Here is a 15,321-nt window from a genome sequence, read left to right as displayed (position 1 = left end):
ATGACACGGTTTCCCTTTGCCGGGAGACTAATTCTACGGGTGGGTCCTTCTCTCCCAAGCCCCGTTTCAAACCTGTGGCCACTACTTATGAAGGCTCGGTAGGCATTTACCTTCGTAGGATGAGAAGGGCTGACCCGTTGTTTCAGCGGGATGAATTAATGCCGAGTCATAGCTGTTTGTCTGCGGGAAGCAGGTGACCGGGAGTTTGAATTCAGCGGGCCAGAGCTCAGTGCGTGTTCTCGGATCACTTGGATTTTAAATTGTCGCTCATCTTATCAGCTGTTTCATATAATTCGGCAGCTCAATCGCGCGGTGAAGCGTCTGCTCTGTGGTGCTCTGTGGGAGGCGGCGGCAGCGGCGGCGGCAGCGGCGGCGGCCTTCGGGACCCCCGGGGAGGGGGTGCGGGTTGGGGGAGGGGAGGCGGCGCCTCAGGCCACGCGGTCCGGGTACCGGACACGCAGGAGAGCGGGCGGGGTGGGGGAAAGAAGTTGAGATCTAAATTTAGAGACTGAGCTTGGGAGGAGAGACGGCTGGGGAGAAAGAAGCAAGGTGGAAAGGCGGAGAGGAGAAGGGGAGGGAGAAGGAGAAGGGGTTGATGGAGCCGGGCGGCTCGGGCTGCAGCCTTACTGCTCGCGCTGAAGTCCTGCTGTACTCCCTTCACCTTGGCTGGATTAGTGGCTCTGAATTCTTTAATTATTATTTTTTCACAAAAGAGAGAGAATTTTAATATTTACTTTTTTAGTTCTCTGCGAACACAACATCTTTGTTTGTATGTGGTGCTGAGGATGGAACCCGAGACGCATGCATGCCAGGCGAGTGCACTACCGCTTAAGCCACATCCCCAACCCCATCTTTAATTAACTTCCCAAGAACATTTTCATTATGTATTTTTACATTATAAATACTTGTCATTATTGTCATCATCAATAGCATAGTTTAATGGCATTAAATATAGACTTTGTTGTGATACAATTACCATCATCCAGATCCAACATTCTTCATATTACCAATATTAATTCTTATTCCCAATAGAAACACTTCCCAAATTTGCCACCCAATATAGTCTGCACCATTCTACTATGGAACTTGATGGGAAATTAACACAAAAGGGGCATATTGACAGGACCAGGTATTTAGCTTCACTGCATTTTCCCACACACATTGTAACCAGACCCCACAGAGACAAAGATCAGCCTCCTCAAGGCCCTTTTAATATCCCTGTTCCTCAGGCTGTAGATGAAGGGGTTCAACATGGGGGTGACCACAGTGTACATCACTGAAGCCACCACATCCTTTCTGGGAGAATGTGATGCAGCTGAACCAAGGTACACTGCAGAACCTGTTCCTAAAAATAAACAAACACCTGCTAGGTGAGAGCCACAGGTGGAGAAGGCTTTGTACTTCCCACCTAAAGAGGGGATTCTCAGAAGAGAGGACATAATTTTATAGTAAGAGAAAAGGATTCCTGAGATGGGAATAAGGCCATATACAGCAGCAAGAAAATACTTGCCAATGTTATTAGAGTAGGTGTCAGTGCAGGAAAGATTCAGAAGTACAGAAGGGTCACAGAAGAAACTGGAAATTTCAACATTCTTGAAGTTGGTAATTTGTAAGATCAGCAAATTGTGCAGCTGAGAGTCCAAGAGACTCAACAAAAATGACACCAAAATTGAGAAGCCACAGAGTCGAGGGTTCATAATGACTATATAATGCAGGGGGTGACAGATGGCCACAAACCTGTCATAGGCCATCACAGTCAGAAGCATATAATCCATACAAATAAAAATGAGAAAAAGAGACATCTGTGTCAAGCATCCTTCATAGGAGATAAATTCATTGTGACTTTGAATGTTTACAATCATGTTTGGGACGGTGGTGGAGATGAAGCCGATGTCAGCCAAGGACAGGTTGGAGAGGAAGAAGTACATGGGGGTGTGGAGGAGGGGGTCAGAGATGATGGCCAGGATGATGAGCAGGTTCCCAAGCATTGTGACCAGGTACATGGACAGGAACAGTCCAAAGAGGATCTGCTGCAGGTCTGGGTCCTCTGAGAGGCTCAGGAGTTGGAATTCAGAGACATGGGTTACATTTTGTGCTAGTATACTCCTTGAACACCTTTTGAAAAAAGAAAGTAGGTGTTAAAAAATACGTATACAGGCACCCCTTATTCTGTAAGCATTTGAATTTAAGTGTGTACAAGGAAGCTGCTCACAAATAGGTCCATACTCCTTCAACAACAGTTGTCAGTAGTCAGACACCCAGTCTTTACATACTCTTTCATTCTTTCTCCATTATTCACCCCTTTTTACATACTCACATTTGCAGCATTTCCATAAGCAAAGTTAGAATCCAGGAGCAGAGGAGAGAAGAAGTTCATGATCACAATGAAGTGTAGCATAATGTTTAAGAAAAAAACAGGTAATAATAATGACTTTAGTGTAAGATAAACTAGGAAGCAGTTGATATACCTCATTCGGTTTTAAGGCCTTGGAACAAATTCCTTTGACAAGAATTTTGTGACTATGTAATGAGTGTTTTTCCTGACAATTAAACCAAGGGGGATGCATCATAACCAGAAAGCAGTATGATCCATTTTCTGCAAGGGGTATCATCATTCGTTGATCTTCTCATTTGCCTCCATTGTGCATATGTCTCTTTAAAAATGATATAACATGAAATAAGAAACCTTGCCATTGATAAACTTCAGATTTGATAAACATGATTGAGTCAGTGCATGTAATCAATAATAACACTAACCACATATGTGGCACTGGTGTGCAGTGTACCTGTCAAAAATTTTTAAATCCTTGTGTCTAAAATCTCATTTGAGTAGTTTTATTTTATGCAGGTTTATTGTGTCAACCAATACAATATCAGCAAAGCATCTGTTATATAAAATGGCACTTAACTTTTTTTCTTTTTCTTGATCCTGTACTTCCTCTAGCCTGCCAAAACTGCTTCATGGTTTTATGATCTCAATCCATCAAGTTTATTGTTTATAATCTAAGAAAAAATAAAGTCCTTAAACTCAAGTTTTATTTCCAATCTTCTTATTTCTTCATGGATTTTCTGGTCAGTCATTCCTGACACCTTGATTTCAATTCTCTTATTTAGGCTACATGAAGGACACTTGGGTTCATTTTCATTTTTCACTGTGATTGAACTGGATACAGCACAAAACAGAATATAATAATAAATAATAAATCAACTTCTTCAAAACTTCCTCATCTGTAAAATGGGGTAATAATTTCCAACCTTGTATGGCTCTCATCAGGAAATTACTTTAACAGATCTCTCAAGCTGCATAACTTGTAATTCTCTCCCACTATTAAGTGTCCCTGTGAATATCTTAGAATATCTATACACAGTGATGTCAGACCAACACCAATTGTATATGCATGTCCACATGTGAAGTTCTCCAGGGTCCTTTCTTATACCAGATATGATATCCATTGTCTAATGACATCCTGACATAGAACATGCTCCATGAGTATTATCTACTCTTCTTGTCCATAATACCCATTACCTATATTAAAATAAGTTAATCTGCTAATACTTGTGCCAGGACTAACATTGGCAAGAGATCTGAATCATTATATAAGAAATTTGAGTCTTGGTATCTCTGCCTGATTCCATTCTCCTGCAAACCTATCTCCCATACACATCTACTGTCATGAAATGGGGAGGTGTAATTTTCTGTTGGTATTTTCATTTCAGGGTTATATACCATAAAATTTCCTTTACAAAATTGCTTTAAAAGTACCTAAAAATACTCATCTAAGTATTCTGCAAAAAAATGCCTATTGCCCATGAAAATACACCAGGTTACATTAATCTGAGGTGATAATTCCTCTGTGAAATACATTTCTCTTATTCAGGTTTTATCTGATGCAAAGTGCTACCTGAAGAAAGGACACTGTCATTTAGTTGGAGAGTTTATTAATATGGCAATGATTTCAAAATCCTCCTGCCAATTGATTCATCACTCAAATAATAATATGCTTGCTTTGGCAACACATATATTAAATTGGAATATAACAGAGAAGATTAGCATGGCCCCTGCTCAAGGATGACATGCAAATTCATGAAGTGTTCCATATTAAAAAAGAAGAGAATGTTCCATAATGTCTTGGTTGGGGATAGGATTCTGATTTACAATGGGAAAAGAATGCATGTTGAAATTTGCTATTAATGACTTATTTTTGTGTCTCTATAAGAGCAGACAATATCACCTACATCTTCTCAATCCTGATATGTATCAGCAAAATGAAGCATCAGCCCAAGTAGTTATATGCTGTTCTTGAAGACTCCTGAAGAAATTTCAACTTGTGCAGGGAATATTGTTTTCCCTCTGACTGCAGCAGAAGGTCTGATGCCCTGGGCTGGAGTCAGGAAGGCAGCATTTCAGACCCACATCCCACCTGCCAGTGTGTGCACAGTGTGCAAATCTCTCCTCCTCTCCCTGCTCACTGCTTAAGGGAAACACAGAAAATAACACCATCTCCACAACATGTGCAGCATCAAAGGGAAATTTGAAACTCAATAAATATTTGGTCACTATGATTTCAATAAACAAATTCCATGATTAGGTAACTATCAGCATTATGGAGAAAAGCCACAGTCAAGAGCACTGAGGCTGGAATGAGGTGAATCTCTGACCTGTGCCTCATGGAAGGCTCCAGTGTTTAGTGCCTTCAGCTTCTGCCTCATTGCCACTCTTCAAATCCATGAAGATTTCCATCATGATTTCTGAAACTTTTTCTATTGTGTATGATATTAAATAAAACTAAATAGTCCCTGTGTCCAAAACATGGACAGAGAAAGACACTATTTTAACTTCCATGGGCACTGCTAAAAGGAATAAATGTTCATAGTGGCATAAACAAATCTGACCATCCATATTCATTTGGCCAATTTAGGACAGAAAGGATGGGTAGGTTTAATGTCCAACAGACCTGCTCTAGATGCCTCCTGTGCCAAGCAGAGCATGGACCTGGAGTGTAAGAAATAGGAAAAAGAAAACTGTTCTAAAATGAACAGCACATGTATCTGTAAGGGCAAAAATAAAGTGTCTCATCCAGAAACAGAAAAACGGTCACTTCAGACCACTGAATGCATCTGTTGAGTGGCATGAGGATCAACCTAGTCTGCTAACAGTAACAATAATGTCTAGAAATTTTTGCCCAGAGTTTACTCACATATCTCATATTATACACAGAAGAGCACCAAGTATCTATTTATCCTTACTCATTGCAGTTGCATCAGCGGGAAATCAGCTCAGACAGCAAGGCTGACTCTAGACCCCCGTGAAACTAGGGACTGCCTTACAGACAGAGATTGGGACTGAGAGACTCTAAAATGGATCAATCAAATATATATATAAAAAAGTAAAAAAAAAAGAATATATATATTCTTTTTTTTTTACTTTCCCACTTAACAGTTTTCAGCCTAAGTCCACAGATCTTAACCACTGGTAAATTTCAGGTACATTTTATAATTCTTTTCAGTTTTTTGAGTGGGAATGAAATCAAGACCTAATATTAGGTTTTCTCTGAGATTGGGAGGGCTGTTTTCATCTGTGGAAGAGAATGTGGTGAGTTCAAGAAGGCTATGGAGGGAGGCCAGGAGTATGATCTATGCTGAATGGCCATGAGCCTCTCTTACTGATCTCTCCTGTGACCTGTGGCTGTTCTTCCATTGTGCATGCAGCAGACACACACACACACACTGCTCTGCCCTGTGATCCCCAGGAATCCCACAGGAAAAGCACCGAGAGCAAGGCTCCCTTTCTGCACTGACAGGGAAGAGAAATGGCTGCTGGGCTTGCTGATGGAACAGCCTGCCAGGGTTCTCCTGCGATGGCCTGTGTCCATGGCCAGACAGCCCAGTGCAAATAAGGCTGCATCTTTTCCTATCTAGCAAAGGAGTAAAATTTACATACCTAAAACACAATTCTTCCTTTTCTATGTAATAATAATGAAGTGTATATATATATATATATATATATATATATATATATATATATATATATATATATATATAACACTAAAGTGAGATGGTGCATATGAAATGATATAGAAAAAGTTCCTCAGCACCTGAGCCTGGGAAGCCCTGCACCTCAGTTTGTGGTCCTTTGGCTTCTGTCACCCTCCTCATCATCCTTATCACCTCCCTAGTCCTTTTTCAGAGCTTAGGAAACACTTCTGAAGAATTCATTTTGTGCTGTTGTGGGTGAGATTTCTGTGTGAATTAGAACCAGTGTGGGTGGAGAGCACATTTTGAATTTCTGATCTTCCCACCTGAGACAAAAGCTTGAACCCCACAACCCCAAGTTTGAAGCTGCACGCTGGTGTCCTCCCATGTGGCTACTCTGAAGTGAGTGTACCATGCTGAGGTAACACTACCCCAACAGTCCTTCCCACTTCCATGGCCCACTCTGTACTTACTGGGTCATGCTGCTTCCCTGCAGGGTCATGACCAAGAAGTGCTGACCCTGAGACCCTACCATGTGTGGAGCCCAGGGAAGGAGCAACTGTGTCCACAGGAACAGATCATGTGCTCAGGAGTTTCCTCATGCAGACACCTCAGGAGGAGGCACGGCCATGCAGCTCATTGGACAAGAACCATAAACTGAAGGACTACAAGCACATTCTAAGTGAGGACTATATATGACCTTGGAAGATCAATACACAGAACTCATAATTAGATTAGACTAATTGGTCCATGAAATGCCCATCTCCAAGGAATTTCCATTATCATCAATGGGTAAGGCAAAGAAAATAGTTTTGGTCCCCAACACTAATGAGGAGCTCTCCTGTGTATTTATTCAATGTACTTCTTTCCCTTCTCAGACTTAAAAATACATCTGCTTGTAAGATGTATTATTATTAAAGTATAAGGAGCAAAAATTTGCTGTGGGAACTTTAATAAGTATATACTTCTGTGACATTAACTTAATCACTTTCTAAAATAAAGCATTTAGTCATCAAGATAATAGTGGGCCTACTGATCAATACGATTTTCAAAGGATTACTTTGCAATATTGGAATGATGTGAAACTCTAAGACGCTCTGAGTGTCTCCTGTCACTTCCCTTCTCTCCGACTTTGCTTTTCCTAGGCTCACGGACATCTCTGCCATTGTTCTTGAGTAATTGAAGGTTGTAGATGCTGTTAAGGGAAAGTATGGGGCTCCTGTGTCCATGACATAGACACAAACCAGAGCTGCTCCATCTTGTCTCTGGCTCTGTGGGATGTACCTGAGTAGGAGGAAGGTACAGACAGGAGAGTTCCAGTGAGTTGAAAGCCCGCTGAGCAAGGCCAGGACCTGGGCACAGAGCAAGGGTCTACTCAGTGTTTAACACATTTTTTTTCATCTACTGTGTCAAAGATGGTATAGGTTCTATGGAATCAAAAATGAAAGAGGGATGGTTATTCCACCCAAATATATAGGATATACTTACATCGCGGGAGTATGGAAAGGTAATGTTACAGAAATATGAACACAGTAAGGTCATTCACAAGATATTTCAGTTGAAGAGTATGAAGATGAGCCTTTCCATAGTAATAATAACTCTCTACCATTTGTGACTGTATTTTACACCTTTATCACATCTCAGTCACATCGGGAGCACAGGTTTTCTGTTTAATCTGGATTCAATGTCATTATATCAACTGGAAATCATCTTGAATGACATTACTGAAAACCAGAGAAGCTGACTAACTGCCTTTCTCTAACTGCCCTTTGTTCAATAAGGAATGAGTCCAGCTAACAGCAGCCAAAATTTAATTGTGAATCTCTGGGTCTGATGCACTGGTCTTTTTCACTGTTTCCCATCCATCAGAACATTTTTAAACTGAAGCATATTATAGCCATTTATAAACTATTTCCAAGCCCCTGAGTAGTAATGAAACCCAGGCCTGCTTTGCTCCTCATCAGATGGAAACGGCTAGTTACCAGAATGCAGGAAGACACGGCAGCTGCAAGGGTGTCCTGGAGTAGAGAAACCCAGAGGTCTCTGCTGGAAGGTTTGAGCCCACTTGACCCAAGATCTTTGTCTCATCTGAGATGTTCTTCCTGAATTGGTGCACCTGATGCCACCAACTTCTGTGTCCTGGAATCTACCAGAAATCCCAAGGGAAGTGCCCAGGAAAAGGGTCCCATCTTGGTATGACAGGAAAGTGCAACACAGGAGTGCTTGTGGAAGGGACAACCTGCCAGCACTGGCCTGTCCAGGTGCCACGTGCCTCAAATCCACAGTGCATTTCAAATGTGTTTTCAGTTAGTCAACATTAAAAGTTACATAAACACCTGTGGTCCTTTATATTCTCTAAAATGAAATAACTGGCACTTTTACCTGGGGAATATTTTGCACAGGAATTCAAACTATCTACAAATAAGGCAGAACTCATAATGTGGCACTCAGGGATCTCTCAAAAAACAATCATAATGTTTAGATGCTAATCTTATCCTGATCCTCATCCTCATCACTTTCATACGTGTTTTTGGAATGCTGAGGACATAGTTTTAAGCACACATTTTATTCCCTTGTGGATGACTGTGTACAGCTAGAAGAGTCAGTGTGGAAGTAAAACAGGACTTTCCATGAGCCTTCTGTTGTGCTCACCACAGCCAGGCATATGAACTCACAGTACCATCACTGACAATCTGCACCTTGTTCTCCCATCTGGGTAGACAAAGTGCATGCTCCTTGTGATGGTGAAGAAATAATGCTAGGCAATGTCCTTCCTCCACCCTTCTCCTCCCACAGCAGCTACTGATTCACACTGGGGCTCTGCTGATTTAGGACTAAGGAGAGCAGTTCCAAAGCCCCCAAATCCCTGGGGCCCAGTGGCCCCCACATGAACCTCAGGATATCCACTCAGACTCAGCTAGGAGCTTCCTGATACAGACATCCACAGCAGGGAGATACACAGGACTGGGGTCCTCAAGCTGAAGGGCTGGAGGCACAGGCTGGTTTCTGACTAAGGTACGATCTTAGCATCTCAGTGCATAGGGCTCCTATTTACCAAGTAGTTGAACATGTCAGCAACTCTAAGAGCTTCCTAATATTAAGGATGAAGAACAAGAGTAGAAAATGAACATCACCAAGTGTTTAATCAGTTCATCTCTACTAATGAAGGGGCTCTTCTCTACTATAAATTTTTAATTTATTTTATAAAAAACCTTTAGCTTTATATTACTATTATTGTGGTAAATTTAACTTACAAAATTTATCATTTTTCCATTCCCAAATATATTGATCAGCAGCATGTATCACATAACTATTTTTAAGAAATGTACCACATCTTTAACTCTAAAATCTTTCATTATTTTAAAGTGACAGTTTATTAACAATATAAAGATTGCCAAACATTCCTTCCCAACACTGGCTACAGGTATTGCACTAAAAATATGTGAGGAATTAAATAGATCATTAATACTGAAAGTCATATTAACAGAACTGGATGTTTGGCTTTGCTGCATTTTGAATCATACATTGAAACTGGACTCTGAAGGTGCTGAGATTATATGGTCCTGCTGTGTAGCCTCCTCAGGGCACCTTTAATGTGCCTGTTCCTCAGGTTGTAGATGATGGGATTCAGCAGGGGGTGACCACAGTGTACATCACTGCAGCCACTGAGACAGCTGAGACAGCTGATCCAAGGTACACTCCACTGCCTCTTCCTAAATATAAGCAAACAATTTCCCAGTGAGACCCATAAATGGAGAATTCTTTGTGCTTCTCACCTGATTATGAGCTCCTCAGAATAGAGGAGCTCATCTTATTTTATAATAGGAGCAAAGGATGTCTGTGGTGGGGAAAAGGCCTTATACAGCAGCAACAAAATATTTGGCAATATTATTAGATAAGATGTAAGAACAAGCAAGAATAAAAAGCTGAGAGGGTCACAGAAGAAATTAGCAATTTCTACACTCTTGGAGTAGGCAAAGTGCAATAAAGCCATATTGTGCCACTGGGATTCCAAAAAGCCAAACAAAATGATACCAAAACTAACAAGCCACAGAGATGAGGGTTCAGGGGTGACAGATGGCCACAAACAGAACATAAACCATCAGAGTCAGAAGCACATAATCCATACACCCAAAATGGTAAAAAGAGACATCTGTGTCAAGCAACCCACATAGGGGGTGGCTCTCTTATGAGCTAGGATGTCCACAATCACCTTGGGACCCCGGTTAGATGAGACAGGTGTCAGCCAAGGACAGGGTAGAGAGGAAGAAGTGCATGGGGTGTGGAGATGTGTGTCAGAGCTGAGAGCCAGGATGATGAGCAGGTTCCCAAGCACTGTGACTAGCTAGGTACATGAACAGGAACAGCCCAAAGAGGAGGGGCTGCAGGTCTGGGTCCTCTGAGAGGCCCAGGAGATGGAATTCCGATATGCCTGTTACATTTTGTGTTTCTGGACACCTTTAGGAAAGGCAAAGAGTGTAAACAACAACAACAACAAAACATCATCAGTCCCCCCTCACTCTGTCCATTTGAATTAAGGTATTCACTAGGAAGCTGCTCACACTAGAGATCCACACGCCCTCAGCGTAGTTCTCAGTAGTAAAACACACAGTCTTGCACACTTTCACTGTAGCTCTCTCCGTCATTCACTCCTCTTTCCACACCCTGTTTGGAGACATTGAACTGAACAAAGTTAAAAACCCAGGAGCAAAGGCAAGAAGTTCATGATAACAATAAAATATAGTCTACTGTTTAAGAAAAAAAGTGGGGAAGTAATAATTTTCCTATGAAGAGTAAATAATCTTCATAAAAGTTACTGAAAAACCAGTTCGATTTACCTTGTTTTCTTCTAAGAAGTTGTGACAAATTTTTTTCACCCCTCTTTTCTACCTATTTGTAGACATTGAACTGAGTAATGATAGAAACTCAGGTCTAGAAAGAAGATGTTCATGATCACAGTAAAATATAGTCTACTGTATGAGGGAAAACAGAGAATAAATAATTGCTTTCCTATTCCAATTTACCCTTCTTAAAAAATTCTAAGTACTGAGATAATATTGTTGACTTATTCCTTCTAAGACACCATCTGAACTCCAATCTATGATAAATAAACTGAGGGTGATGAGTTACAGTCAGAAAGAATGGCTATAAGACCATCAAAGAGTTCCATCATTCTTTGGTTTCCTCATGTCCCTCTTCTGTGGATTTAAGTTTACTGTTCAAAGATTAAATAATATAAAATAAGTAGCCTTGTCTTTGGAAAAGTTCAAATATCAATAAATATGGTTGAGTTAAATGCATATAATCAATAGTAACACTGACTACGACTGTGGCTCAATTAGATGATATTGAAAAATTAAGTGATAAGAAACACTTTGAATACTTTAATCTTATGCAGTTTTATTTGTATCAAGCCATATAATATCATTGACATATTTGCTGTATCAAAAGGCTCCTCGCTGATTTTCTTTTTCTTAACTCTGTATACCATCTGGCTTACGAAAACCGCTTCATGGTTTTGTTATCTCAACCCAAAAGTTTCATAGTTTAGGACTATCTCACAAGGACAGCCCCAAATCTCAGGTCTCATTTCCAACCACCTCCTTTCCACTTCATGGACAGCCTGGTCATTTCTGAAACATGGATTCCAATTCTCTCACTTAAGCCAATCATGGGGTCATTACTTTTCAGTTCTCACTGTGATTGAATTGGATAACAGCAAAAAGAACAGTACAGGAAATAATGTAGACCCTTCTGACCCAAAGAGCACCTAGTACCTATTTATTCCTTAACACGGTTGCATCAATGGGAAATCAATTCAGATGACAATTCTGAATCCAGACACTAGTGACCTGACCTACTTCACAGAGGACTGACAGAATCTGAGACCCATCAACAAGATGTTTTTTTTTTTCTTTCCCACCCAACAAAGGTTTCTACCTATGTCGTGAGGTCTTAACTACAGTTACATCTTGGGTATACATTTAAAGACTTTCCAGGTTTGTGAGAATAATATCAAGACTCAATATTAGGTTTTCCTTTAAGAGGACCCTTTTCCAGTATGGAGGGGCATGTGGTGAGCTCACGGAGGTTCTGGAGGGGCCCAAGCACAATCTGTGCTGAATGATCATCAGCCTCCCCTACTGTGACCTCTCCTGTGACCTGTGGCTGTGCCTCCATAGTGCATGCAGCAGGCGCCTCCACTGTTCTCCCCTGTGATCCCCAGAAATCCCAGAAGGAAGAGCACCGAGGACAAGGCTCTCTTTCTCCAGTGACAGGGAAGAGGAAGGGCTCTTTGGCTTGTTGATGGGACAGCCTGCCTGGATTCTCCTGTGATGCCCTGTGTCCATGGCTAGACAGCCCAGTGCACACAAGGCTTCACTCTTTCCTACTTGACAAACAAGAGGAAGTTGCATAAATATAATGTTCTTCATTGATTACTGTAAAGCAATAATAAATTGGGCATGCATAACTGGAGCAGGGTGATATACATGAAATGAAATAGATTGCTTAGACCATGTTGCTCAGCATCTGAGCCTGGGAAGCCCTGCACCTCCGATCAAGATGCTCTAGCTTCTCTCATTCTTCTGATCATCCTATCGCCACCACCATAGTTCTTTTGTAGACCTCTGGGAACCCTTTTGAAGAACCCAGATTCTGCTGTTGTGGGTGAGATTTCTATGGGAAATAGAACCAGTGGGAGGGGGATGCAAATCATATCCTACCTAAAATACAATCATAAGCTTCACAAGCAACAGACATGAAAATTGACACACTGGAATTTGCCTATCTGGATTCTCAAAGTGATGTTTGTCCTTGTGATACAGAAACAATAGTTCCTTCCTTATCCCAAGGCTCCCTCTGCACTTACTGGGCTGTGCTACTTCTCTGCTGGCTCATGACAAAGAAGTTCACATGCTGGGCTGGGGTTGTAGCTCAGTGGTATAGTGCCTGCCTCGCATGTGTGAGGCACTGGGTTTGATTCTCAGCACCACATAAAAATAAATACATAAAGATATTGTGTCCATCTACAACTAAAAATATTTTTTAAAAAAGTGCACATGCCAAGACCCACCCATACCTGGTGCCCAACAAAGGCTCAGACTCTGTGCCCAGCATTCCCAGGAATGTGCTGTCAGCTAGGTGCTTCCCAATGTAGAACCACAGTAGGGGACACAGCCATGCAACTCACTGGTCAGGAACCATCCACTGAAGGGCTGCAGGCACAGGCTGACTGTGGACTAATATAGGACCTTGGAAGCTCAATGCATAGAGCTCACAATTAGACTAATTGGTCCATGTTATGCCATCTCTAAGGACTTCCCAACATTAATGCAGGAAAATGAAGAAAAGTAAATGAAGATCACTTAAGATTTGGACCCTAGCCATAATTGGGAAGAACCTTGTGTACTCAATTACTTCTTTCGCTTCTCAGTTTTTAATAGCTACACCAGCTTTTAAGATCCATTCTTATTAGGTTAAAGTATAAATCACAAGACATTACTACTTGAACCATCTGAAGTATACATTTTAATGACATTTATTTGGTCTTTAATTTTTTTAATTAAGCATTCACTCTTTAAAAAATAGTGGGTGCACTGCTCAGAATAATTGTCAAAGGATTCTATTGTTGTATTGGAATAATGTGAAAAGTACAATGTGTCTCAGGCAAAGTTCTAAGAGTCTCCTGTCACTTACCTCTGTTTCTAATTTCTTCTCCTAGGTTCATGGACATTCCTGCCATTGTTTGTGAGTAATTGAAGGTTGTAGATGCTGCTAAGGGAAGTATGGGGTTCTGGTGTCCATGACACAGACCCAAAGAAGAGATGCTCAGTCTAGTCTCTGGCTCTGTGGGACATTCCTCAGCAGGAGGAAGGTACAGACAGGAGAGCACCAGAGGGTTGAAACCCCACTGAGCAAGGAAGGCCAGGACCTGTGCACACAGCTAGTATTCAACACATTTTTATTTTTTATCTCCTCTGTGCCTAACATGGTACAAGCTCTGGAGAAGCAGAAATGAAAGGGAGATGGTCGTTGCATTTAAATATACATCATATATTTAAATAAGGATATATAAAGATGCAAAATTATAGAAATATAAAAACAGTAACTTGAGTTCAAAAATATTTCAGTTGAATAGTTGCAAGTTTAGCCTTTCCATATTAATTATAACCATCTGACTTTGGTCTATAATTTATACCTGCATCACATCTTCATCACCCTGATGGTTTATTTTGTAGTTTAATATTGTTCTGATTAGTTACACCTGATGTAGAATGCATTTGACACATCTTACTGTATCAGTTAGAAACCAGCTCGGGTGGTTTCAAGGACAGTAACAACCTGCCTTTGTTGCAGAAAGAGGAGTTCAGCCAACAGCAGTAAAAATCACACTGTGACTTCCTGGATGTGATGCACTAATCTTTTTCACTGTTTTCCAACCATCAGAATATTTTAAGCTGAATCCAGAGGTCTTAGCTACAGGCACCTCTCTGTAGCTCTTTCAAGATTCCTAAAGAGTAAAGACCTGCTTATCTCCTATTCAGATAAGAGGACTATTACCAGAATGCAAGAGCATGAGGCAGCTTCATGGGTCTGCTGGAGTTGGGGAAATGGGAGGTCTGTGGTGGATTACTTGGCCCACCTGACCATAGATCTTTGTCCCATCTCAGCCATTCTTCCTGAACTGGTGCAACGGATGCTACTCACTGCTTTGTCCTGGGATCTACCAGAAATCTGAAAGGGAAGTGCAGAGGAAAGGGGTCCCATCCTGCAGTCATAGGAAAGTGAAACACAGGGCTGATTGTGGAGGGGACAACCTGCCAGCACTTTCCTGCTCAGATGCCATTTGAGTCAAACCCACAGTGCATTTCACGCATGCCTTGTTATTTGACCAAACTCCTAACACAGTTGCTAAAAACTCTGATCCTCTCTATTCTGTCAAATAAAATATCATGGCACTTATACCTTGGTGAAGATTTTGCAGATGAATTAAATAATCTACAAATAGTACACAGTTCAGTGCCTGGCACTCAGGGATCTCTCATGGAAGGATCACGAGAAGGGTCACAGAAGGATCATGTGCTATCCACATCCAGATCCACCTCCTCCTCCTCACCCTCATAGACATCTCTCAGTGCTGAGGACAGCATGAAGAAGCACATTCCCTCCATGTGGATGACAGTGTGTGGTAAGAAGGATCAGTGTGGGAGGAAAGGAAAACTGTAGTGAGATGGCCGCCATGCTCACCACAACCGTGGATGTCACACACATGCCTCGACTCTCAGTCCCCATGGCTGACACTGTGCAGTGCTCTCCCCTATGGCAGCCACACTGCATGTTGGTCCT

The 15,321-nt window shown here is 41.4% G+C and overlaps 1 protein-coding gene across 1 annotated transcript; it reads right to left on the bottom strand.

Annotated features, from left to right (window-relative positions):
• Positions 1-1,139: 1,139 nt before the first annotated feature.
• On the bottom strand, positions 1,140-15,312 carry LOC308645793 (olfactory receptor 7E178-like; the record flags this gene model as incomplete). The annotated part of the gene is made up of 3 exons (XM_081288200.1): positions 1,140-2,115; positions 14,618-14,709; positions 15,223-15,312. 3 exons carry the CDS (start codon positions 15,310-15,312, stop codon positions 1,140-1,142), a joined length of 1,158 nt encoding a protein of 385 aa, XP_081144326.1.
• Between the last annotated feature and the right edge of the window lie 9 nt (positions 15,313-15,321).

The sequence above is a fragment of the Spermophilus citellus genome (assembly GCF_964194105.1).
Source record: "Spermophilus citellus genome assembly, chromosome: 3".
In the NCBI taxonomy this organism is placed as follows: Eukaryota; Metazoa; Chordata; class Mammalia; order Rodentia; family Sciuridae; genus Spermophilus; species Spermophilus citellus.
This window is presented reverse-complemented; position numbering and strand designations above follow the sequence as displayed.